At 40.5% G+C, this 26,929-nt stretch overlaps 1 protein-coding gene across 2 annotated transcripts in view; it reads left to right on the forward strand.

Moving 5' to 3' along the window:
- Positions 1 to 11,663: 11,663 nt before the first annotated feature.
- Positions 11,664 to 26,929, forward strand: part of LOC113640328 (nuclear factor of activated T-cells, cytoplasmic 1-like) — a 62,008-nt gene continuing 46,742 nt past the window's right edge. Inside the window, exons 1-3 of one of the 2 annotated variants that reach the window (XM_027142777.2) lie at positions 11,664 to 12,138; positions 16,505 to 17,489; positions 18,732 to 18,891. In XM_027142777.2, the coding sequence (XP_026998578.1) occupies positions 12,015 to 12,138; positions 16,505 to 17,489; positions 18,732 to 18,891 (1,269 nt within the window). In that variant the 5' untranslated portion in view covers positions 11,664 to 12,014. Of the gene's footprint in view, positions 12,139 to 14,677; positions 15,280 to 16,504; positions 17,490 to 18,731; positions 18,892 to 26,929 lie in introns of those variants that run through there. The other variant, XM_027142778.2, reaches the window with a different exon arrangement.

The following is a 26,929-nucleotide window of genomic DNA, read 5'->3' on the forward strand; positions in this document are numbered from 1 at the left end:
GAAACAAAAAGCGAGAGAGCTATGAAGGAAGCTACATGAAGTTATTATCAAGCGTATCACTCGCTCCTTGTTTCTGAATATAATTAGTGTTAGAAAAAGTTGTGGAAATGATCATTTTAATTCATGCCTGAAGCGCTTACACATGGGTAGCTGAGGGTTAAAAAAAATAAACGCTCTGTACAAACACAGTGTGTTTTTATTAATATATTATTAATATCTCTTTATAAATTAAACACCAAACTGAGTGTTTTTCTTTCCACATTTAGCATCTGAGAGCTGTTGGGCTTTTCATAAGCCAGCGCTGAAAGCATGAAGAACAGGAAGCACTTGTTGTTACATTCTCTTTGGGGGAAACCCTTAAAGGATCTACAGTATGTCAAACTGTACAAGAGAAAAATTTCCCTTTTTTAAGTAGATGGAGCAATTCTGAGCTGAAACCCTTTTCTGACTTAAAGCTAGAATGCTGAACCATTCATGGAATTACTGGGGAAGCCTTGAGGAATATACATGAGCTGAGCTGAAAAGTACAATCATTGCTTTTTTAAAAGCTAAGAAGTAAAAATGGCAAATGACATGAATAAAAGGAAAAAAACACTTCAGGGCATACTGCTGTAGGAAAATAATCAGTGATTGGGTGAGTGAGTAAGTGAGTGAATGAGTAAGTGAGTGAATAAATAAGTGAGTGATTGAGTGAGTATGTAAGTGAGTGAGTACGTGAGTGAGTGAGTGTGCAAATGAATGAGAGAGTGAGTTAGGGAGTGAGTGAGTGAGTGAGTGAGTGAGTGAGTGAGTGAGTGAGTGAGTGAGTGAGTGAGTGAGTGAGTGAGTGAGTGAGTAAGTGAGTGAGTGAATGAGTGAGTGATTGGGTGAGTGAGTGAGTGAGTGAGTGAGTGAGTGAGTGAGTGAGTGAGTGAGTCAGTGAGAAAGTCAGTGAGTAAGTGAGTGAGTGAGTGAGTGAGTGAGTGAGCGAGTGAGTGAGTGAGTGAGTCAGTGAGTGAGCGAGCGAGTGAGTGAGTGAGTCAGTGAGTGAGCGAGTGAGCGAGTGAGTGAGTGAGTGAGTCAGTGAGTGAGCGAGCGAGTGAGTGAGTGAGTCAGTGAGTGAGCGAGTGAGCGAGTGAGTGAGTGAGTGAGTGAGTCAGTGAGTGAGCGAGCGAGCTAGCGAGCGAGTGAGTGGGTGAGTGAGCGAGCGAGCGAGTGAGTGAGTGAGTGGGTGGGTGAGTGAGTGAGTGAGTGAGTGAGAGAGTCAGTGAGTGAGTGAGTGAGTGAGTGAGTGAGTGAGTGAGTGAGTGAGTGAGTGAGTGAGTGAGCGAGCGAGTGAGTGAGTGAGTGAGTGAGAGAGTCAGTGAGAGAGTCAGTGAGTAAGTGAGTGAGTGAGTGAGAGAGTCAGTGAGTGAGCGAGCGAGTGAGTGAGTGAGTGAGTGAGTGAGTGAGTCAGTGAGTGAGCGAGTGAGCGAGTGAGTGAGTGAGTGAGTGAGTGAGTGAGTGAGTGAGTGAGCGAGCGAGTGAGTGAGTGAGTGAGTGAGTGAGTGAGTGAGTCAGTGAGTGAGCGAGTGAGCGAGTGAGTGAGTGAGTGAGTGAGTGAGTGAGTGAGTGAGTGAGTGAGCGAGCGAGCTAGCGAGTGAGTGAGTGGGTGAGTGAGAGAGCGAGCGAGTGAGTGAGTGAGTGGGTGAGTTTGTGAGTGAGTGAGTGAGTGAGTGAGTGAGTGAGTGAGAGAGTCAGTGAGTGAGTGAGTGAGTGAGTGAGTGAGTGAGTGAGTGAGTGAGTGAGAGAGTCAGTGAGAGAGTCAGTGAGTAAGTGAGTGAGTGAGTGAGTGAGTGAGTGAGTGAGTGAGTGAGTGAGTGAGTGAGTGAGTCAGTGAGTCAGTGAGTGAGTGAGTCAGTGAGTCAGTGAATGACTGACTGAGTGAGAGAGTCAGTGAGTGAGTGAGTGAGTGAGGAAGTGAGTGAGTGAGTGAGTGCGTGAGTCAGTAAATAAATGAGTGAGTGAGTGAGTGAGTGAGTGAGTGAGTGAGTGAGTGAGTGAGTGAGTCAGTGAGTCAGTGAGTGAGTGAGTCAGTGAGTCAGTGAATGACTGACTGAGTGAGAGAGTCCGTGAGTGAGTGAGTGAGTGAGTGAGGAAGTGAGTGAGTGAGTGCGTGAGTCAGTAAATAAATGAGTGAGTGAGTGAGTGAGTGAGTGAGTGAGTGAGTGAGTGAGGAAGTGAGTGAGTGAGTGCGTGAGTCAGTAAATAAATGAGTGAGTGAGTGAGTGAGTGAGTGAGTGAGTGAGGAAGTGAGTGAGTGAGTGCGTGAGTCAGTAAATAAATGAGTGAGTGAGTGAGTGAGTGAGTGAGTGAGTGAGTGAGTGAGTGAGTCTGATGTCACATGTACAGAATGTCTATCATATCTGTAATAAATCCTGCAGTGTGTAAGTACGGCCCTCACTGTGCTCAGATGTGCTGAACAGAACTGGGTTAACTGAGCTTTAATGCACTTCAGGTTATCCTGCAGAGCTCAGCCATAAAAACAGACGGACATTTATATGCTGCGGTTTAAATCATAACTGTACACTTTAGTCTGACAGTCATATGCCAGCAATTTGCTCAAAGAACCTTTTATTGTTAAGAGACCCATAATACTGAACAAATAAAGATAGCAGGGATTAAAACTGTATTAATGTAAATGCCTCTGGCTTTTGTTTGGGGAAAAAAAGAAGCATCTACATCATTCGTAAGAGGTTTGTGAAGCTTGTAATGATGCTGGAAGGACCAAATTAGGCTTCTGGGGATCAGAAGAAGAGCTTTTTACCAAGTTCAGAACTTCACAGAATACAAAATAAAACGTATATGATATGACTTTAGATACACAGTTATTATGGATTCATTCACACACCCATTTACACCTAGGGGCAATTTCGAGTCACCAAGTTACCTAATGCCATGTTTTTTGGAACGTGAGAGGAAACCGGAGAACATAGAAAATCTCTCTCTCTCTCTCTCTCTCTCTCTCTCTCTCTCTCTCTCTCTCTCTCTCTCTCTCTCTCTTTAACTTAATAATCCTTGAAATTGCAGCATGTCATGTTACTGACAAACCCTATACTTGAAAAACTGCAACATCTAAGAGAAACTGAGACTAAAAAAAAGTCTTAAATGATATATTTTATTATATTTCTTTATTTTGTCTTCGTATAAAAAGTTTAATAGGCGAATTCTGACTCTCAGTCCTAGTCTTGAGCATTTCTCTGCATAGTTTCATAACTTTTTAAAAGTTTCATTTCCTAAATTGCCCAAGAACAATGGTGATACATTGCATATCATAAGTCTAACTTTTTTCCAGCAGCATTAACATCCATCCAGCTCATCGTCGTTACAGTACCTAATTATCGTATAATATGTAATAGTCATCTCGGCCATTGTGGTGTACGGAAAAATACGGAAAGTATCACAAAATAATGATCCTTCAGTGGAAGCAGAAGTATTATGGCTAATATTGAGCCTCATGTTGGGATGATTCTGCTTTTACAGGTGTTAGTGATTTCTTGACATTTAAACCCATGTTAATGGTAGCACTGACCATAAACTGTGTTTTTTTTTTTAAATTTGAGAATATGATTAGAACCCTTTAGTGGTCATTGGTCGATGCGGAGTAGCTTTTAAAAGTAAGATTAATAATTTATCACGTCAAACATTGCTTAGCTTTTAGGCTAGGTTTCATATGGAAGCCATACTGTCATAAATTATGTATATGTTCACTGTTATTTATATTATACACCGCATCCACCTGCTCCAGTCAGTGTGTGTGTGTGTGTGTGTGTGTGTGTGTGTGTGTGTGTGTGTGTGTGTGTGTGTGTGTGTGTGTGTGTGTGTGTGTGTGTGTGTGTGAGAAGAAATACGTTAAATTACAGCTTGTCATTAATGGACTGTCGTGTGTTATATCAATCACGCAGTTATTCACAGTCATTGTGGTCACTGTATACTGTATGTACCTATTAGGGATAGAATGTGGTGATACTATCTGTATCTGTATCTGTATCTGTCTGTAACATATTATAAGTGCTCTAAAGATTTGTATCTAGATTGATGTTGTAAGGCTTAAACCTTTTTTTATATATATATATATAAACCCTGGCATTTATTTGGACATGGCCTAAAGAACAGATTGACATTTTTATTCGTTCGTTCGTTCTCTCTCTCTCTTTTAATTAAATATAAAAACAGCCCAAAAAAATGATTGAAAAAAATCCAGTGTGTTCCTCATCCTCAGCTGCCTCAGCTTGTTCCCATCCATAATTGTTCTCAACTACATTTTTTAATCTTGCTTGCACAGTTCATTTTGTCTGTATCGGCCTATAGTATTTTCTAACCAATTTATTTGGTTCTTTTTTCCAAAGTAGTGTATAAATCAAGTGAGACCCTGAAAAGGCCTACAGATGAATGAATAAATGAATGAATGAGTCAATCAATGAATGAACACTTTTGTGGATTTATTATAGTCAGTTTAATAACGTTTTCATTGTTCCACTAGCTAGAAATGAGCTTAGTCTGTTTGCACACCTCTATATTAAAATATCTGTGTGTGTGTGTGTGTGTGTGTGTGTGTGTGTGTGTGTGTGTGTGTGTGTGTGTGTGTGTGTGTGTGTGTGTGTGTGTGTGTGTTTTAATATTAACTGTATGTTCTCAGGCTTTAAATAATACACTGCCATAATCGTCAGATGAGGAATATTCAAAAGGGAAGTGTGTGACGTTTCTAAACATACTGCGAGAACCAGACATGCCAGAGATAGCTCAGACACGGCAGTTCTCCATCAGGATGCCTAAGAGAGCGACAAAGCAGGAAAAGGAGAAGTGCACTAAAGAATGAGTGGATGTCACTTTAGTGGAGTCAGACTTTAGTGTTGCGACATGTGAAGCAGCAGAGCTAAAGCATCCTGCAGCTGGGTGTAAGACCAAGAAGTGATACTGAAGGGGATTTTTAAGTATTAGACCTAACGTATATATGAATATAGAGTCGTATCTAATTAAAGCTCAAGGTCAAAAGCCATTAGCACCAAAGCACTGAACTGCTGAGTGAAATATTTCAAAAGGCGGACCCGAGTGCTGGAATAAAAAAATTATCATTAAAATTTATTTATTTATTTAGTTAGTTAGTTAGTTAGTTAGTTAGTTAGTTAGTTAGTTAGTTTAAAATTTTATTCTTTTCTTTAAAATTTTATTTATTTATTATTTTATCTTTCTATAAAAGGGCATCATATGATTTATACCACAGCCGTTTATCAACGTTGTATTTTAATTCAAAAAATAAAGATTCATTTGTTAAATAAATGTATAGTTAATTTTGTAAAGAAAGTGAGTTCTTATTATTTATCTTATCGAAGTTCTCTTGCAAGAGTGAAAAGTTAAGTTAAAAAAGACACACACACAAAAACAGGTGCAGTATGTCATGTTACTGAGAAACCAGAAAGCGTAACATACGTCTTCTTTTTTTTTTTTTTTTTACAAACTTTCCTGTGCCAGAATACTGTGCCAGAAAACTGACTATTCCAACATGCTGACACTAGAGACTTCTTTAAATAATGATTATATGTTATTAACCATAAAAACAAATTTTGAGAGAAAAGACATGTCTCTCTCTCAAGAGGCCACATCTGACCTTCATTCACTAGGAGTAGCAGGTATACAGACCACACCTCTTTTATTGGGCTGACAGGTATACAGACCACACCTCTTTTATTGGGCTGACAGGTATACAGACCACACCTCTTTTATTGGGCTGACAGGTACTATATAGAACACACCTCTTTTATTGGGCTGACAGGTATACAGACCACACCTCTTTTATTGGGCTGACAGGTATACAGACCACACCTCTTTTATTGGGCTGACAGGTATACAGACCACACCTCTTTTATTGGGCTGACAGGTATACAGACCACACCTCTTTTATTGGGCTGACAGGTATACAGACCACACCTCTTTTATTGGGCTGACAGGTATATAGACCACACCTCTTTTATTGGGCTGACAGGTATATATACCACGCCTCTTTTATAGAGCTGACAGGTCTACAAACCACACCTCTTTTTATTGGACTGACAGGTATACAGACCACACCTCTTTTTTATAGGGCTGATAGGTATATAGACAACACCTCCTTCACTGGGCTAACAGGTATATAGACCACACCTCTTTCATTGGGCTGACAGGTACATAGATCACACCTCTTTTATTGGGCTAACAGGTATATAGACCACACCACTTTTTATTGGGCTGACAGGTACTATATAGAACACACCTCTTTTATTGGGTTGACCGGTATATAGACCACACCTCTTTTATTGGGCTGACAGGTATACAGACCACACCTCTTTTTATTGGGTTGACCGGTATATAGATCACACCTCTTTTATTGGGCTTACAGGAATATAGAACACACCTCTTTTATTGGGCTTACAGGAATATAGAACACACCTCTTTTTATTGGGTTGACAGGTACAGTATACAGACCACACCTCTTTTTATCGAGTTGACCGGTATATAGATCACACCTCTTTTATTGGGCTTACAGGAATATAGAACACACCTCTTTTATTGGGCTGACAGGTACATAGATCACACCTCTTTTATTGGGCTGACAGGTATATAGACCACACCACTTTCTATTGGGCTGACAGGTACTATATAGAACACACCTCTTTTTTATAGGGCTGATAGGTATATAGACCACACCTCTTATATTGGGTTGACAGGCATACAGACCACAGCTCTTTTTTATAGGGCTGATAGGTATATAAACCACACCTCCTTCACTGGGCTAAAAGGTATACAGACCACACCTCTTCCACTGTGGTTGCTGGACATGATAAACAAAGAGACCATGATATCATCTTTCACTGGGACTAACAGGTACACAGGGATCATACCTCTTATGCTTGCACTGACGGGAATATAAGACAAGCTGCATTTTCTAGAAGCCACATCTTCATCATTGAGACTGGCGAGTACATAGGTCATGTCTCCTGAAACAGATGTTCACAGAGGATGCTCCTCCTTCACTGGAGACCACGCCCCCTGGACTGACATGCAGAGAAGCCACACTCTGTACTGGCAATGTCTCTGGAAATTAAACATACAGCAACCACACTTTTTTATGCTGCGGCTAGAACTGAAAGCAAGACAGCATGTCATTTTATTTGCACAAATTATCAGTGAGATTTTGTTTTCTTCCATGTGCACACTGATGCCAGCCGACGCCACATGCTAAACATCAACGTTTAGTCTCGTTCATAAATTAAATATCTTAAATCCCTTGCATTATATTTGAAGGAAATTATGTTAACATTACCCCTAGTATTATTACAGGCTATTTATCTGATTAGTAAGACTGAAAGGATTTTTGATCGAGACATGACTCACTGTTACAGAATTCTTCCTTGTCTCAACCCTCTGCTACAAAAAAAAATGATTTATTTTCTTATTACTACAAGCCCTGACAGCGACAGCAAATTTGATTTCTTCACGTCTTGAGGAACGACGTTCCTGGGCAAAAGGTAAAAGTTTCATAGCAAACAAGTCAAGTAGGGAGAATAGTTTATGAATAATACGATATAAAAAAGGTCAAAACTTTAGGAGAACGTTTAGGTGTACTTCAGTTGCTGTTCTGAAGGAACTATTTTTTTAGAACCCTACTAGAAAGGGTCCTAAACTAGAACCCTTTTGGAGGCTAAAACCCTGGGGAGAAAGAACCTTTTTTCTATGACTGCATATGTTTGAAAGGTAAAGGAAATATATCCAGAAATGTGTGTGTGTGTGTGTGTGTGTGTGTGTGTGTGTGTGTGTGTGTGTGTGTGTGTGTGTGTGTGTGTGTGTGTGTGTGTGTGTGTGTGTGTGTGTGTGTGTGTGTGTGTGTGTGTGTGTGTGTAAGAAACCACATTAGCGCTGCCAAATATTCTGACAGAAAGACAACACGAGTAAGACTGATCATTTCAGGCTTGCAAATCACAGCAAGAATGAGTCATGTCATTCATGCCCTCCACAGACAAGCTGTGGTTACTGTAAATATGCATATGTGTGTGTGTGTGTGTGTGTGTGTGTGTGTGTGTGTGTGTGTGTGTGTGTGTGTGTGTGAGGACACCAAAGCAGATGCGGCTCGTCTATGAATTATGTCCTCAGGCGGAAATTTGTCACTGGCCTGAAATACTGCCAACTTCCATCATTACGCTTCGATATGCATTTTTAGAAACACGGCTGAAGAAAAAGAACCGCATCATCACGTTCTTCACTTTGGATTAGCTTTGAATGAACATCATAATTGAGTATTATGAGAGAATCTGGGATAACAATGCAATAAAAAAGCAATTCTTGTCGTTTATACATGACCGCATTACAGAACGTGTTTGTCTGTTTAGCTTAGCAGTTATCTGGTTAGTGCAGGTGTCATTAACAATCAACAACAACAACAACAGGAAATCACGCTAAAGAGTGAATATCTATTGTTTTTGAGCTGTGAGCAACCTGTAGATGATCTATGCAATGCCCAACCCCATTCCTGGAGATCTACCATGCAGCCAGAGTTTAACTCTAGTACACCTGGCTCTAATAGTTAGATGCCACTGAAGGCTTTCATTAGCAGGATCATATGTGTTAGATTAAGGGCTAAAGTTTGAAAGAAGCTCAGTCTGGGTGGTCATGCTGTGTATTGTGCGATACTGAGAACTCTACATTTATTGTATGTATGTATGTATGTATGTATGTATGTATGTATGTATGTTTGTATGTATGTATGTATGTATGTATGTATGTATGTATGTATGTATGTATGTATGTATGTATGTATGTATGTATGTATGTATGTATGTATGTATGTATGTATGTATGTATGTATGTATGTATGTATGTTTGTATGTATGTATGTATGTATGTCTGTATGTATGTATGTATGTATGTATGTATGTATGTATGTATGTATGTATGTATGTAGTGAGGACGTATCCACTTAGACGCATCATTAATAAAAATTGCTGTTAAAGGAAAATAATCAACAAATGGTTAGCACAATGTAGCTTGATATGAATTATTTGTTAGGATTTTCCAATAAGAGCCTTATAAGAAAGCATTTTTTTTTTTACAATTAAAAATTACATCATCGTTTTTTATAGATTCGTTATATATATTTATAGATTATACAATAATTTATTATGCATAGCTATTATAGTTTATGCTTGTTGTTTAGAAGACAAGTCAATACCTCTTATAATATGCGTTATAGCAGCTAGAAACGATGGTATTTCACGAGACCAATGACCGTGTTAACCTTAATCTTATAAGCATATAATAACTTATTATCAGCCATGCCATATATTATTTGTAGCATTAGCAATACAAGTTCATTAGTACAAGATGTTACTATAGAAATAAAAATGTATTAGAAAGAGTGCCTTAATACGGTCCTGTAATTGAGAACTGCTGTCATAGAAAAGTATTGAAAACATCTTCTGGCCAATCACATGTGATATAAATATATCTGGACATGACATGAGATGAAATAGATCGAACTAAGAAAGGTTTCTTTGGATGGTTTGTAAACCTTTCTCAGTAAGATCTACTTTAGTAACCATTTATGTAAGATTTTTACCCTTTATGGTTCTAGATGTGAATAACGGCACTGGAGCGATATGGACGGGTTCTAAAGAGTCAGCTCCCCGGCTGAAAATCTTCTAGACGACAGCAGATCTGACACTCATTTTTGCATTGAAAGCCACATTCACTGTAAGCAAATGAGCTTGTGGAATGCAGCAGCCTCCAAAAAGCAAATAAGAGCATTGAGAGTGGTGGTGTGTATGTGCGTTGGTGTGTATGCACGGTGGTGTGTACGTGCAGCAGTGTGGATGTTCAGGGAGTGCATTTACTCTCTTGCTCCTAATGGCTGCGGATGTATCGTTAGAAGATGATTCCTCTCAGCCTTACATGCCAGAGCTCTTTACAGACCTGGAAAAGCGTTTGATGCAAATTGTGAATGAACTACTCTATTAGTCAGACGAGTGCTAATTATGCCCCCACGGCGCCACACGCTCGATATCCTGCGATGCTCTCTTGCACCGAGGGCTCTTATCACATGAGCATCAGAAATACAAGGCCCATGATCAGATTACAAGCTTACACATGATAAGACTGATGCAGAACATTGTGACCAGGAGATTTTGTGCGTGTGGTTGCTCAGCTCATGCCTAAGCATGAAGGAAACGGTTTCATGATATTAGAATGGAAAATATCAATTGCTCTCTTCACAACTCCACACTTTTAGGAATGTCTGAAGAAACCAAAGTTTCCCTTTGCTCAAAGGAAACACGCTCTAGATGATTTGCCAGTGTCACCGCAGACAGCTAAGTAATACGAGCAGGATAAGAACAGCGTAATTTTTCTGTAACATCTCTCATTAACCATTACAGCCTCTGCCAAGTGATTTTAATCTTAACCCCCTGTGCTTTCTAGCTCACAGACGAGTACCTATACCTTAGCAGAAAATTAAGCATGTCTGGAATTCCACCTAAGACTAGATAGAAGTTTCATTTAACTTTAAAAGCTTCATCCTGGTCAGCTTCAAGGTGTATCAGGAGCCAATCCCAGGAACACTGGGTTCAATCCCAAGGCATCATACACACACACACACACACACACACACACACACACACACACACACACACACACACACACACACACACACAATTCAGAGTTATCAGTACCTCAAGTGACCAAGGGATGAAGTTTTGATGAGAATCAACACACTGACAGTAACCTGAGCACAGTGATGAGCACGGGGAACCCAGAGGCAGAGGCAGCAACACTACCGGCTGAACCACTGTACTGCCCTCAGCCTAAAGGAGTATTTGTGTTCTTTGAGGGTGTAACCCATGTTTTGTAAATGTGGCATGAAAATTTTAAGCAAATTCAGAGCATGGCTATTGTTGTGTACGATTTACATATAAGAATGGTTGGCAGTGGATTCAGAAAGACAGGGTGTATTCCCAGTTTGCTCCCAGTGTTGATGTGATTGGCTCCGGATATAAACCCTGACAGGGTGTGTGTATGACTCATACCCAGGACTGGCTCAGGATCCAAATCCTGATTATATATTTACCTGACTCATGTCCAGTATTCCCAGGATATCAGGATCTAAACCATGACTGGGCAGTGTACCTGTCTCATGCCCTGTTTTCACAGGTTACGCTCCGGATCCGTACCCTGACAGGATGTGCTCTTGCCTCTGTGCCACTGTGACCTTGACCAGTGTTAAGCAGATATTATAGACCACTAAATAATCAACAACTAAGAAGATTTAACTCCAGTGTCTCTGTGTGCAGAAGGGAAAACTCGTGCAAAAAAGTGCTTCGCCTCTAGACATGGTTTGAAGGAACTAGGTAAAGATTTAAGCATCTTAAGCAACGGTTATAGGATGCGCAACAATGAAGGGAAAAGTAAAATATGACATTTTTAATGATTAAATAGACATAATAAATAATAAAGTGTTGTGTCACGGACGTGGCAACAATCCGTCCAAACATCTTGATGAATGCAGGCGGAATCCCTTCCCGGAGAGATTCCCGCTGCTGAGAGGCTGCCGGGGGCGCAACCGTAAGCGAACGGGGGGCGGCGCGTGGGATTCGGGAGGCGGGGATGATTGGTTATGGAGTAGGAGGGTATTTTCCAGGTTTAAATACAGCGCGGTGCGGGAGCTCCGTAAATAGTCGTGTCACGCAACGCCGGTAAAAAAAAAAACTAAAAGAAAAACAAAAAGACCCACGGAGAGCCTCATTATGAGAAGCGACAGCGCGCGTACAGAGTGACTGACGCCAGACGCGCTGCGCTCTACCGAAACGCGTAACCAAACAGCCACGCAACGGACCGGGATGCACAGTTTACACTGATCTTCCTCAGGTTTCACACTTCATTTGCACTCGCTTGACTCCTTTTTTTTTTTTTTTTTTTTTCTTGTTTGTTTATTTGTATTGGAAAGTTTGCACGCTCCCGTGTCGAGAGGGTGAATGCCCGCGTCTGCGTGCACGCGTCCTGATACGAGCGCCAACTTCACACGGCCGGCTTTGGGCAAACGGAGGGGATCCGAGCTCTACTGCTCTGCTCAGATCAGCATGAAGTCTGCGGAAGAAGGTGAGTGTGTGTGTGTGTGTGTGTGTGTGTGTGTGTGTGTGTGTGTGTGTGTGTGTGTGTGTGTGTGTGTGTGTGTGTGTGTGTGTGTGTGGCAGTGTGCTTATTGCAAATAACCTGCTCCGGTTCAACTTGATGCGCTGTGTCCATATCCATTAAAGAAAAAGTATCATGCACATAATAACCCAATAAAGAACGGTATAAAATTCTAATTAACAGATTCAGAACACAGTTCAATAGGCCAATGATGCAGTTTAACCTATTGGACAATTCAAAAAGAAGAGATCAAACAGAAAATTGTCTAATTAGACAATCTAATTATCAATTATCTAATTAATCTTTGGTCTTACAAAAGAATATAGAAGTTCAATTTTTTTTTCTAATGCACACTCATAGTGATGCTTTCAGTAGAATCATCTCTATCTACTGTAGTATCTTATTGACTGATTAATGGACTCATATCTAAAGTGGAGTTATTTAAATGCAGTAGTGATACAGTAACATGATATGTTCCTGTCAGAAAGTTGATTTGTATTTTAAAAAAAAAACAAATTCAGTAGAATCCACAAAACATTTCCTATCATAGATTCCATAACAATGCTTTCACATTGTCAAAGATAATTCACTATTCATCGATTAATTGACTCGTAACTTGGTCACACTGTACATTAACATTGCCGAGATAATAAAGGTGTTTTGTGATTTTGTGAAAAGAATATAGAAGAGACATTTGGCGTGTATGAAATGTTATATTTCCAGTAGATCTGTTAATGAAGTGTTACTGATTGAATAATGCACTCATGTCTTATATAACGTAACGGTAATGTGGTAATGTTGTCATCCCATTAAAGGTTCAAAACGAAAGGGTCAAAGACACAACTAAACCGAGAGATAAACAGATATGTGAATTTCTATTAATTTCATGTTGATGCTTTGGATAGAATTTGAATTGCATTTTTAATTGTTATTATTATTATTATTATTATTATTATTATTATTATTATTATTATTATTATTATTATTATTATTATTGACTGGTTATTGACCAGATATCTAAAAGTGCAGAATAGTTAGATGCATTTATCAATACTGCAACATAATATGATTTATTGCCAATACAGTTACCTTTAAAGAGAATATAATGCATAAACATAGAAAAACATAGAATAGAATTGCATGTTGATGCTTTTAGTTAACCTGCCAGTATCTGAAATGCAGTTAGTCAAATGCACAAATTATCCTTTATGTAACTTTTCATTTCAAAGCAACTATAATGACATTAAGTCATTGGGATTAAGTCAATATAGTTACTTTGAAAGAATAGAATAGAATAGAATAGAATAGAATAGAATAGAATAGAATAGAATAGAGATGCAGGTTGTTTTAATTACCTGTTAATTCCTTTATTAATTCATTATCAATGAGGTACCCTAATACAGCCATGCCAAAACATTGACACTTGAATAGAATATTATAGAATAGAATAGAATAGAATAGAATGGTATTAATACATTTATAAATGCATAATTAATAAAGATCAGTTGCATTATCAGTGTAACCTAAGAACACTATGTTAATGTAGGTACTTTAAAAGAGAATAGAATAGAATAGAATAGAATAGAATAGAATAGAATAGAATAGAATAAGATTCACTTTGTCAGTTTTCTTGTTAATTTCTTTATTGATGCATTAATCACACTAAAACCGAACAGTCTTGTCACTATCTTGATTTTAGAATAGAACAGAAGGTGTGGTTGTTGATCAAGTCTCGCTGTGTACTTGTTAATCAGCTGCTACTTTCTCACTGTCAGTCCTGGAACCACAAGCAGTCCGTTATAACACCTATGATATTTTATTGCACTGGAGCACAGCTGTTATGGCCACAAATAGACTCGCCAGTGCCTGTGATAGTTGCATCAATATGTTGCAATATTGCTGCCTCAGTTTTTTTTTAACTCTCAGTTAAGTGTCTCAGTTCAGTTGGGATCAGGAGTGCACACTGAATATCACATCATTTATTAGCGGACGAAGGCTCTGTGTGCTGATACGGGAAAGCGTATCGGAGATTGATGATGGATGAAGGATCCCCGTCTCTCGTACACTTACTCCAGTAACTAAAGCGCACTGATGTCATGGGCTCTGCGTCGATTTGGGGTTCCTTCTGTCTGTCTGTGCGGTTTGGGGGATTGCATTACTGTGGCGAGGGGAGCATGATTATTCGTTTCAGCCCTCTGCTTTTAAGCCTCATAATTGATAGCAGACTGCTTGGTTTGGGTATGCATGTGCGCCGCCTCAGCACGTGTGTGTGTGTGTGTGTGTGTGTGTGTGTGTGTGTGTGTGTGTGTGTGTGTGTGTATCGTCTCAGCTCTTCAGCCTGCTGACGAAGGCAGTTTTCTGCACCCCTCTTCCAATTTTTTTTACCCAACCCTCTGTCTCTTATACCCATAATTTCACCAGACACACAATTAAGAGACTGACTCTCGCACAACACAAACAGGACAGTGGGAGAGTGTTAAAAAATAAATAAATAAATGAATTAATTAATTAATTAATATTAGAAAACAAACATTCCAGGCTCCCGTGTAGGCCGCACACGTGTACACTTTGCAAACGGTAAAATTCCAACAAAAGGGGCGACTTCTGCTTTATTTCACTATGCTTTCGTGTGTGTGGTGAACGGCTATGCAATCTATTGCAGCTCACTTCCCTGTCGAGCAGCTCCCATGAGCCTGAAATGCAAACAAGCCATGTCACATGGAGAGAAAAGAGAAAACCCCGTGTAAATGTATGCAGACGTACCTGCTGCAGAGTGCGGTGTGTGTGCGAGAATCACAGACTACCTCAAAGTCGAAAAAAGGAACTAGTAAGGGGCGGATCTGGCTGTGAGTGAACCCTCAGAATGAGGCGGCAGGTGGTTTTTTTTTTTCTACGAGGGTAAGGAAGAGATAAGAGCTCTTGTGTGACTGAACAGGATGTCAAAAGCCACTGCTCTGCTCTGCACGAGAAGCTGCTGATACACAGCGGCGCTTAAACACTCCTTCCCGGAGACGCTGAAGATGGGATCCGGCCATAAAGAGCCCGAATTTGATTTCAGCTTTCTGTTTGAGTACGGCAGCCGAGGCGGAGAGAGGGAAATGGAGAGAGGTGTGTTGGGCAGGTGGCAGAGTCTGTATGTGTGTGTGTGTGTGTGTGTGTGTGTGTGTGTGTGTGTGTGTGTGTGTGTGTGTGTGTGCTTGTGCATGTGCATGTGTTTGTCTGTGTACTGTATGTGTTTGTATATGTATATGAATGAATCTGGTTTTCTAGTTTAATAGATTTGGCAAGAAATTACATTGCAGCATTAGTTTTCTTTATCTCTGGAAAAGATGATCTTCAGTGCAATAAAAATCTTTTTTTTACCAAATTTTTTGGTAAATATTTTTGTTTTCCATTCAAATACAGCTGGTTAATATTTTATACATATTCAGTCAATTTAAGAAAAGGATTCTTTGTTTTATCCTGTGTATCTGTGTATGTGTGTGTGTTTTGTGTGTGTGTGTGAGAGAGAGAGAGAGAGAGAGAGAGAGAGAGAGAGAGAGAGAGAGAGAGAGAGAGAGAGAAACTATATATATAAGTATTTATTTTGTCTAATTAAAATAAGATTACTTTTAAACTTCTTGTAGATTTTTTTTTATCTTTACAAGACTGACAGCTGTTTTTTTTTTTCTTTTCTTTTTTTTTCATTGCATCTGCTTCTGGAAATAGTCTGTCACACACTAATTTTAGTCAGTCTGCCCACGCATTCTGTGGTGCATGACAGGTTCATCATTTCACGTGGTGTCCTGGTTGCGTACCGCTGCAGTTAACAAATATAGATTGAGGTGAAGGGGCTGGCCACAAAAAAAAAAAGTCACTGTTCAAACAGAACACAGTGTTTTCTTTAGAAATCTGAATAGGTACGAACAGGGTCATGATGGGGCCATTTTCTTTAACCTGTTTGATTTTGTTTTCCTTTGAGCCACGTGAAAGTGAAATTGTTTGAGTGTTTTTATAAATGAAGGCTTTAAAATAACTGATACAAATAATCCATAATCTCAGGCAGATTGTTAGAAATTCATGTTTTATCATTGATACTTTGCACAATCCTTCTTTTTGTAACAATGCAAAGAAGCAAAAGCAATTTTGCTGCAATTACAGTACAAGGATTGAACAAATACATTCACCTTCCTCATCCCCTTGAGTTAACCTTAAATATTTGTTACTGTCCATATGCTCATGCAGATTTCTCCATGCCTCAAAGTACATTTTGAAGTAGGCCTCTATGGTGCTGCTAATAGATGTAGTACTTTTGTTTTTTACTCATCATTGTCTTTTTCTTTTGTGTTCGCAGAGGCTTTTAGCTACACACCAAATGTTAGTCTGTCTCTCCCACTTGGCATGGCCAACCCTTGCCTGGCATCTCAGTACCACAATCTTCAATCAAGCCCTGTTATCTCAGTCTCATCATGCCACCAAGCGGGTTACGGTCTCCAAGAGAGCACCGTGGGTCCCAATTACTACTTCCCTGGGCTCCGTCCTAACGGTGCACCTCCTCTGGAGAGGCCACGCATTGAGATCACCTCATATGGCCAGATGCCTGAGGAAGAGGTGGTGGAAAGTGGGACCATGGGCCCTGTGCCTAAGCGAGTCAACATTGTGACCTTGACCTTGCCTAGTGCTGATGGGTACCGTGATCCAAGCAGTCTGAGTCCAGCAAGTAGCTGCAACTCTGAGGCATCATATGAATCTGGTTTCTACAACTATGAAAATTCACCCCAGAACTCACCCTGGCAGTCACCCTGTGTATCACCCAAAGGCTTATCCTCTTCGATGCTGTCTTGCCCTCCTCATGGCCATGCCCCAGGTCCCTCTCCTCGTACTTCCCCTTCCACCTCACCCAACGACGACATCGGAAGTCACGGCAAGCGGAAGTATAGCTTCAATGGCACCCCTTATGGGCACGTATCAGGCATGTCACCCAACCACTCACCTGGGGCGTCACCTCAGGGTTCACCAAGGCTTGAAGAAAGCTGGCTGGGAAACACTAACCAGTATACCAATTCCGCTATTGTGGCAGCCATCAATGCTCTCAGTACAGACGGCTTTCCTGATCTCGGTGACGGTGTTCCAAACAAGAGCCGGAAGACCAGTGTAGAGCACAACCCCAGCATGAGCTTGAAGGTGGAGCCGGCAAATGAGGACGTGGGAACAGAACTTGGCCAGGAGGACTATGCCAATTCTAACCGTATGCCATTCAAGAAGGAGAGCTATTGCTCAGGTTTCCTGGATGTTCCACCTCACCCATACTCATGGCCCAAGCCCAAACCTTACCTCAGGTATTCAGTTGTACACAAAATTCAAATAGACATACATCTAAAAATTCCTGATCTATTTCAATAATTGATGCTTCAAGCACACGATTATGTCTTATGAATGATTTGTGTTTACATGCAGATTATACCTTACTATGAAGTCTCTTACGCTTGCTATGTAAAATAAAACTATTTTAGTTATAGCAGTAGGAAACTGAAGGTAGAAAGTTCTTACGTATTTCATAAATTCCTATCCAAAGGCCGATGCAATGTGTTGTTGTTGAGTAGTTCTCATAGCAACCCATACATAAACACTCACCAACACATCATTTTATTATTTTGTTGTTTTTACTGTTTTTAACAGGCCTCTGGGTCCGCCTGTGGTCATAGTGCACGAGTGTGTATGCGTGTGCGCACTTTCCTCCGCCGGCATGCTTTCCTGCCGGAAATCAAGTGTTTGAGGGTGATAGTGTGGAACAGGAAGTGATGGTGTCAATGCCGGTGGCGCTAGCTGCAGATTCTCCTTCCCTCTCAGACACATTAGGCCGATAAAAGACAGATAAAAATGCAGATAAAAGTCCAGAGGGAAGCTAGTTCATTTTGGGTCAGAAAACACACCAAAAGTTCCAAGAGGATGCCTGAGATTGTGTCCATTTGTGTTGCTTTTTGTTGCGTCGTCCAGGCATCCGGGTGTGCTGAAATTTTGTTCCGTCAACGTGTGCTTTTTGTGTTTTTTTTCACGTGGGAATGTGTTCTCTCATTGCTCGTTCACTCTGGACAACAGAGAATCACAAACACAACATAGTTTAAAAAAAACGCAAGGCGTTTTCTGAATCGTTATTAAACTCGCACAAAGTCTCATCGTTTCAGCGGAACCAAATTTATCCACTTAAAAGCATAAGTGCTTTTGTGGAGACCTGGACTGATGAGCTGTCAAGTCGTGATAGAATGCATGGAACACTTTAAATGGAACTCATACTTCTTTCATTATTTCTTCTGAAAAGAAGAAGATTGAAGAAGAAGAAAAAAAATGTTCACAATTAGCTGCCAGACTTTAAAAATTAAGTATGTCAGGCTGTGACTACAACAGATTAGATTAGAGACAATGATGAAATGGAGGGATCCAGGTCCCGAACGCTTGCCAGAGCAGGCAGAAAATCTGGTTTCACTCATCCGATTAATGCCTGTAAGACTGTGTCTGTGAATGTCCGTATGTGTGCGTAATTCATAAATCTTGATGAAGTATATTGTGCTGTGATTTTGCAGCCCGTCCCTGCCGGCTCTTGATTGGCAGCTGCCATCCTGCTCAGGTCCCTACAATCTGCAAATCGAGGTGCAACCCAAATCCCATCACCGGGCCCACTATGAGACTGAAGGCAGCCGAGGGGCAGTGAAGGCCCTATCAGGAGGCCACCCTGTGGTGCAGGTATGCTAACTTTTCTTTTGCTAGCAAGAATACAGTATAAAAACCCTTGCAAATGTTTCTGTCTAATCTAATTCATTTAGTGAATCTAGAGCCCGGGTAAGTAAATTTTAGTGTAGCTAGAGTCTGTAGAGTCTAAAATGTAACATAGCATGTGTTTATCCTGTGATGTATCTCTGTGTGTTGTAAACCTTTTAGTAATTTAGTAGCACAGTACTTTTACAGTAACCACCAGTCACTTGATGAAAAAAGTAGCTTGTCTGAAATTAGGGGGAAAAAATGACATGCAGGAAAGTAGAACTAATGAAACAAGTGGCAGGTACTACTAATGTGAAACGGGGAAGAGGGCGGGGCTTCCAGCGAGACCAAGGGGTTAATATTTGTACGTTTTTTGACATTTGTACAACTGTCAATCATTCCAGATTCGCTCATCTGCCATTTGTATTAGGGGGAAAAGTAGACTATTCTTTTTTGTGTATGTTTGAGCGATGACTCGTAATGTGTTTCCCCTACGCAGAATGTGTAAAAAGGTCAGCGGTTCTGTATTCTGTAATAGCCAAGGAGGCTTTGCAACTTGACTCATCAACCCAAATAAATCTAGGCTTTATTTTACAATTATTACATTATTTATACAGTTTGAACTATATTTGGGAATATTAAGAAAAGTGACCTTAACTATTAACTGTGCAGAAACATTATATATGTTTTAAAAGATTTCGAATGTAACTCTTATTAGGATCCTGAATCGGGTTAAATTAGCACTGCGTTTAATAAAAAAGTCAAATTTTGTTCCATGTCTATTTTGCTGCCTGGCCATGTGAGCGTTCCGTAAGGGTAGGGGAACATTTGAGAGTGACAGAAAGAAAAAGAAAGAAAGAAAAAGAGAGTGTGTATGCACTTGTGAGTGACATGCTGGTGTGTATGTGTTATTAATGGACCGTGAAGTCCGAAGTCAATCGACTACACCATTTGCAGGAGCGAATTGCAGTGGCGCATATTATCGCAATTATTGCGGCACATGAGCACCGCCTCTAACTATTGTGCTTGGCAGGCATTACAGGACCCACGTCATTCTCACCTGCATTACCTAACACGTTACAAAAAAGCGTTCTCTATTTTTCTGTCTTGAACTAAAACCCCTTAATTCGCTTCTTGGTTTATCCAAGGTGGAAAGTGCACTTGAAAGTGCAATGCTACGTGTGTGTGTATGTGGTCGGGAGTGACGTGCGTGTGGCCATGAAATCAATAATGTAATACATTCAGACGCAGACACACTGGCGCGTTGCTGCCGTCTCTTGGTAAAGGCAGTAGTCGAGGCATTGCAGCTGTTTTCCAAACCCTTATTTTCTCCCCAGTCGAACACGGGCACTTTCACTTCCCAGCACAGCAGCTGCCGCCCAGTCAGTTTCAAACCTAATTCATCAACTCTCAGGTGTTATTTATAATCCATTTCCTCCCCGAGCAGAAGTCACGTCTCGATGTTGAAGGTGAATTTGTTAACATAGGCCTGTAGGGAGGTAGACATTAACCAACTTAGCCTGTCATATGTTTGCTATTGAGAGCTGGACCTGACTAAGCTTGTGCCACTTCATCTCTCATGGGTGTAGTGGTATCATAGTGTCCCTCATATTGCCAAATGTGTGTGAAAACCTGACCATCATAGCCATCATTGGAGACATTCACGAAAGTTGGTGTAGAAGAACTCAAGTGTCCTCCACAGAGCCCTGTCTTCAACCCTGAATGCCCCCAAACCCCAGACCTCAAACCTTCACTCCCAACATCAGTACTGTACCTGGCCTCAGTAATGCCCTTAAACATAGTCACACTCACATAGAAAAAATCTAATTATAAGCCTTCTAAATCTTTAAATGGAATGTTTAAAAAGCACATCTGAGAATTATGGTCAACTGTCCACGAACATTTGACTATAAAGTGTTAAATTTATATATAAATTGATTTATTTTGATTTAAATTTATTATATATAAATTGTGTATAAATTGAATAGTATCAATTTTAATCTCTATTGGGATTCATATATTCAAATAACAGCAACAGAATTTGTTAGCTTCTTATATTTATATTTTTTATATTTTATAATAAAATTACGTTTATGTCCGGTACAATTAATTTTTAGAAACAAGTTGAAAAAATACCATTTCAGTGACGCACTTCATCTGCCATGTTCACATTGTTAGCATGCTTCTTTTAACTTTTACTTTTCTTCACTGTGATTTAATGCCTTAACTGCTCGAGTTTGGGGGAAATATACGAGAGCTTTCATCAGCCTGCGGCCTCTCGAGCAGACAGCAGAAGCTTACTTGCTGCTTTCTCGGCTGAGTTAGGCAATCCCGTCCAGTGATAGAGCTTCTGGGAGAAAGAAGCTTCAGCTTAGTCATGCTTCAACTGCTGCCAGAATTTGCCGTAGAAGATCCAAAACTGAGAGTAGAGTGGGTTGAAATTTTGGCCCCCCCGCCTTCCCCCATTCTCCTACTCTCCTTGCCTGAGCATCATTCGCATCATGGCTCCCAGGGTAAGACAGTAATGAAGAGCAGGTTTTGGGCGGGTGGATGGCAGCCATGGAGAACGGCAGCAGGGGGAAGAGGGTGTGGGGCACAGGGAGTCAACAGGCAGGCAGCTGAGGCTCAGCAGAGCTCCTTCCCCTCTGGGACCCTCTGCTTCCTGCTGATTAAGGACCCTAGGCACAAGTGGTGCCCCTACAGAGGAGTAGGGAATGGTATTGGGGCAGAGAGGGACAGGAGTCCCATAACCCAGCTGATGCTACTGTGTTGGGACTCCAGGGGACCTTGTCTCATTGTTGGTGTCAATTCTGGTGAGGCATTCATCTCTCAAAAGTGCTCCCAAGTCAATCCATTGGATGACACTCAATCCAAAATGTTTCCTTTCATGCATCAATACACAAACGCACTCATGTTGCTTCTATTGAGGTGGTGACAATTTTCCTGTAGAGTAGCATTGTCAAAACAAGAGATACAAACAAAGCGGTGGCCACCAGTGGCACCATCCCTTGTCAAACTTCAAACTTCGATATTCCATATCACATTTCGTTTGTATAGTCATCACAAGGGGGGGGTTGCATTTTAATTTTCTGTCATATGATGTAAACAACTGGAGCGCCAACAAAAAATGGTGCCCCCCTTCTCCCAAGCCGGACTGTTTCTCTGCCCCCCTTGGCATACTCATTAGTGATCATCGAGGTTCCACTGTAATGAACAGAGGTGTTTTCCTACTCTCTTTTACTGCTGCTCCCAACCACACAGACTTCCCTTTGTTTTGGAAAGTTTCTTTCATAGAGGTGACATCACTCTCCCTCTCCACTACACCACTGGCAGACTGGAGGCCAAGGCTTGAGAGAGATACCCCATCCCCCAGAACATACCCCAGAAATCTCCTTCCCCTAATTAGACAAGAATCTGTGAACTCGCCAGCTGCCCATTCTGTCTTTGCCTGTGCCTTTAATTTGCCTGTATGGTTTATTATTTTGGAAGCTGACCCCTGTAGCCACTTTTCCTCTTCCCTAGCTACTGGCAACCGCAATACTATTGGGGGGATGTCCGTCTTCGGAAAAGGCACACTGCTGCACCACAGTCATTGCCAACATCTACATGATGGTTTTAAAGGCATTCTGGGGGGAATCTCAAGGTCTACCTTCAAGGGAAAGAACACCCCAAGAACGATGGGTTTTTCCATCATGAAAATGAATATCGCAAGTGTTTGCCAGTCCTGAACTACATGGAATTTAGTTTTAGGGGAGTGAAGACCAAGCTACGACTCACTAAGTATTCCCATAACTTAAAGCTATGTTTTATGTTTAAAAGTCTTTAACTGCCATTGGTTAAACTTTAAAAACAATACCTAAAAGTCTGGTTGACACGTAATCTGATTCCCTTTTGGGCGAAGAGATTCCCTGTACTACTAGGCTACTACTTAACTGCTCTGATTTCAAAGCCTGAGGTTTTGGATGAATACTGTGAAATGTGTTGAGATTTGCTGTCTGAAAACATGTTTCTCTAGTAAGTCTCCTGTACTGAGTCCAATTGAACAAGCCTGGAATCCCCATCTTTGTTTCATATTGAGGCAGAGTTGACAGATTTATTAAAGAAATCAAGAAAGTATCATCTTTCAAATAATTACCGTCTCATGTTTATTATGTAAAGATCCATTAAACACTCAGATGTGCCCAGATTTCCTTTTCTTTGAGGGCCTCCCCTTACTCAAGACATTGGTATTGGGAAACCACTAATTGCGACCATGGAGAAACTTAAAGAATGCTGTGCGACGGCAACATTTTCATTGGTCTGAGGTGCTGACCACAGATTTATGAGGTAAGGCATCGTTGGCCGCCACTTAGATCACGGGGCACTGGGATCCTGCACACATCAGTGTGTAGCCTTTGGCAAGGCACTCAGGTACAAAGACGCTCCTTTTTAAGCCGTCGATTTATACAGTGCATATGATCTCTATGATCTTTGGTCTAGACATGGGGAGCTCTAAACATTGGCCCTGAGTGACATTCGTTTTGCATTTGCGTTTTAATACTCACCACAGACTATTGTCACTCTGCCGAAAACCATAAAAGCAACAATGATTACCGAGGCAGCCAATTACAGTAAAGCAAATCTATTTCTCTTTCTTTCTCTCTGTTTCTCTCTCTCTCTCTCATATACACACATATAGCAAATGCTATGTGAATCAGCAGAGAGTTAATAAAAGGGATTTTGGTGTGGGTATAATAAGTCTTAGATGAGGGTAGATTTAATTTGGTACAGAGAGGCCTCGCTGGGTGACTGTCAGCACCTATGAGCGAATGTGATAATGGACCAAGGTCCCCCTCCTTCCTTTCCTCCAACCTTGCACTCATACACTTTCTCTCCCTCTCCCCCTTTCTACGCCACGTGGACTAGACCAGTCATGAAATTCCTACTTACCACCGTGGAGAGTACAAGAGACAGAAATGAGAGCAGGAATGAGTTAGACAAAGTTACATAATGTTAAGTAATACAGAGAAAGAAAATGTGAAAATGGAGCTTATTTAATGTCGCCCTCTGATGTCACCACTCATCAGCCTCTCATTTCCTTAAACAAATGTGCTTATTGCAAATTCTTGAGCTGACCCAACAGGAGTGATGTGTTTCCAGGGAGGGCATTTCACTAATACCTAGGAGCCATACTGATGTAGGAAGTCTGCTGAGCATGTCATGTGCCATATTACAGTAGTTATGGGGAATAATAGTGCATTTCCTGGGTAATTCTGTACATGTATATGCTTAGGCATATCTGATAAACTGGCAATCCATGCAGTATGGAAAAACTTTGTACAGTGAGTTGCCTGCTTATTATCTATCAGATTGGTAAACCTAATAAACTGGCAAATCAGTGTAAAGTAGGAACAGATCTCGAGTACAAGAGAGGTTTGGCTTTCTGACTGAGACTCAGACTGAGACTCAGAGCTTTTTCATGCAAAATAGTAGGGAACATGCAGAACTAAGTCAGACAAACTATGTTCAATTTCCTGATTTGAAACATAGAGGATGGTGATGGTAATAAAAAAAATTATAAAAAAAAATTATAATTTTTCTTCCTCCTTAACTGATTAAACTGGACAATATAAAATGGATTTTAGCAACAACAAAACTGATATTTTTGGAAAAAAAATCAATTAACTCAAAAGGACAGGTGAATACACTCACTGTACAATTTATTCAGAACACCACCACCTACTCATTAACACAATTAATACAATTAATACTCATTAATACAATTAATACTCATAAATACATTAATACAATTATCCAATCATGCAGATACTGGTCAAGAGCTTCAGTTAAGGTCCATTAAAATGGCAGGTAAGTTTACACATAACAGTCTATCAAGTTTTCACAGAATTGTGCGGGAAAAAAACCAACAACCATCAAGTGTGTGGTACTTTTCTGGGTGAAAATAAAGCATCGCAAAGGCCAAGATCATGAATCTGAAGAGTTTAAGATTGGAAAAACAAGTGGGCCAAATAAAGTGGCCAGTGAGTAAGATTAATACACAGTCAATAGTCCAGATGTGTCATCAGTATTTCTTTATTTTCCAGAGATTCAATAGTGAACTATAAGTAAATTTGTTTTTTGTTTTTTTTGCCACATACTGGACTATTGAATGAAAATAAAGACTTTGGCACCTATCAAGCCAACAGACATAAAGAGTCATTTGGATTTCATGGTGTATTTTAGACAGTGTCTCAATGTGAGATGATAAAGACACAGAGAGAGAGAGAGAGAGAAAGTGAGGGAGGGTTCAGGAGAACACATGTTAAATGGATCTAAGGAGTTTGCCCAAGGGGGACAAAAACATGTTACGTTACTTTCAGGAAGACCAACATCACTGCAAGTTACCTGACCTCATTCATCACTTCCCTTTGTGTATGAGGTCACTTTTGCTTTTGAATTAAACCAGCCATAGTTGTTGCCCTACACTGCTAGACCTGTGAGCTCAAAAAATCGTTTCCCTCAGACATATAAATGCTGAGGTAATGCCTGGTTGAAAGAACAAAACCATGGCAGAACGCAATGACTATAATACCGTAGTTTAAGTGGTGTGGAAAAAGATATGTCAGATGGTCTACTCAAATTAAAAGACCAATTTCTGATTAGACTGCTTGATCGAGTGCACAAAAATGCAGTTGCAACATTTTCTCAATTTTCTCCATTTGTCTAGAGTGCTTAGTAGCACACAGGCCTGTAGCTAATTAGCTGCAGTGACACAGCGAGTAAAATATAATAAGCAGAGCGAGTGCCTCTGGTGAGATCACCTTGGAGATAAAGTGCTCTCTAGAGAAGTAAGGACTTCGAGAAGCCCCTGACCCTGGCATGCCTTGCTGATGACAAGCATATGTGACTTAGCGTTCAGGGTCAGGACAGCTGTTGAGACTCTGAAAAGAGAAAAAGAGCCAGGAGAATGGATAGATCATTAGCCAATAATCGCTGGCTTAAAAAATTTGTCATTCTTAACCATTCAGTTCTGGGAATCATGCTTAGAAAGACCTTCTAGTAAATAATGGATTTTATATTAGCATGTGTCTTAAGTATCATTATTCATCTTGGACAATATATCATGCTTGGAAATTCGTTAATTTCTAGAAAATATGCCTCATGTCAGTTTATGTAGTTAAGTCACTACATCTTCTTTCGAGTCACTCGAAGTGTGAATAATGCGGCCACGTTAAATCGTGTGTATAGCAAATTAATTGCTATGTTTTTTTATTTAACAGTCGTTTGACACAATCGTTTTTCCTGTGTCAGTATTTGCTCCTGTTCCTGACATGATCCTTCAGACATCCAAGGGTTACCTGATAAAAGCCAAAAGGCAAATAGTACAACTTTTAAGATTACAGTGGGGTGAGGGTGTGTGGGGGAGCCAGAGGAAACTAATGATGGCAAGTTGATGAGGTCATACAATGTAGAATAATTACATGTATTACTGTATAATAAGAGTTCATTCATTCATCTTAAGTTTTTATCCGGGTCTGTGGAGGGTCAAACTGTGAGGTAGGAACACACCCTGGATGGGATGCCACACACATTCAATCAGCAACTGAGGGTAGATAATCCATCTACCAGCATGTTTTGTTGAAGCAGGACTTGGGTTGGGTAAAACCGGAGGAACACCTTGTGATAATGTTAGGGAAATCTCAGACAGAATAGACAGTAACCCAAGCTAAGGGTGGACCCAAGCTAGTGGTGTAAGTTTGAGACAATATCCACTGTGCCACTGTACCACCATATCATAGGATTCTCACTTACGATAAGAAACCATTTTATTTTTCAATCCAAGAATCAGATTGTAGTTGGCAGACACTTCCGATAACACAAATACCCCAATCACCCTTGCCCCCACTGCCCCACCATACAGGGGCAATTATATAAGCATTAATCAGGTTATGTCATAGGTTACATGTGGTCTACATTCTGTTAGATCACTCAATCAATTAAATAAGCATAGCCCTATCATTTAGCTTGACATACTCCCCACTTT

This window comes from Tachysurus fulvidraco, chromosome 22, assembly GCF_022655615.1.
Source record: "Tachysurus fulvidraco isolate hzauxx_2018 chromosome 22, HZAU_PFXX_2.0, whole genome shotgun sequence".
Lineage (NCBI taxonomy): Eukaryota > Metazoa > Chordata > Actinopteri > Siluriformes > Bagridae > Tachysurus > Tachysurus fulvidraco.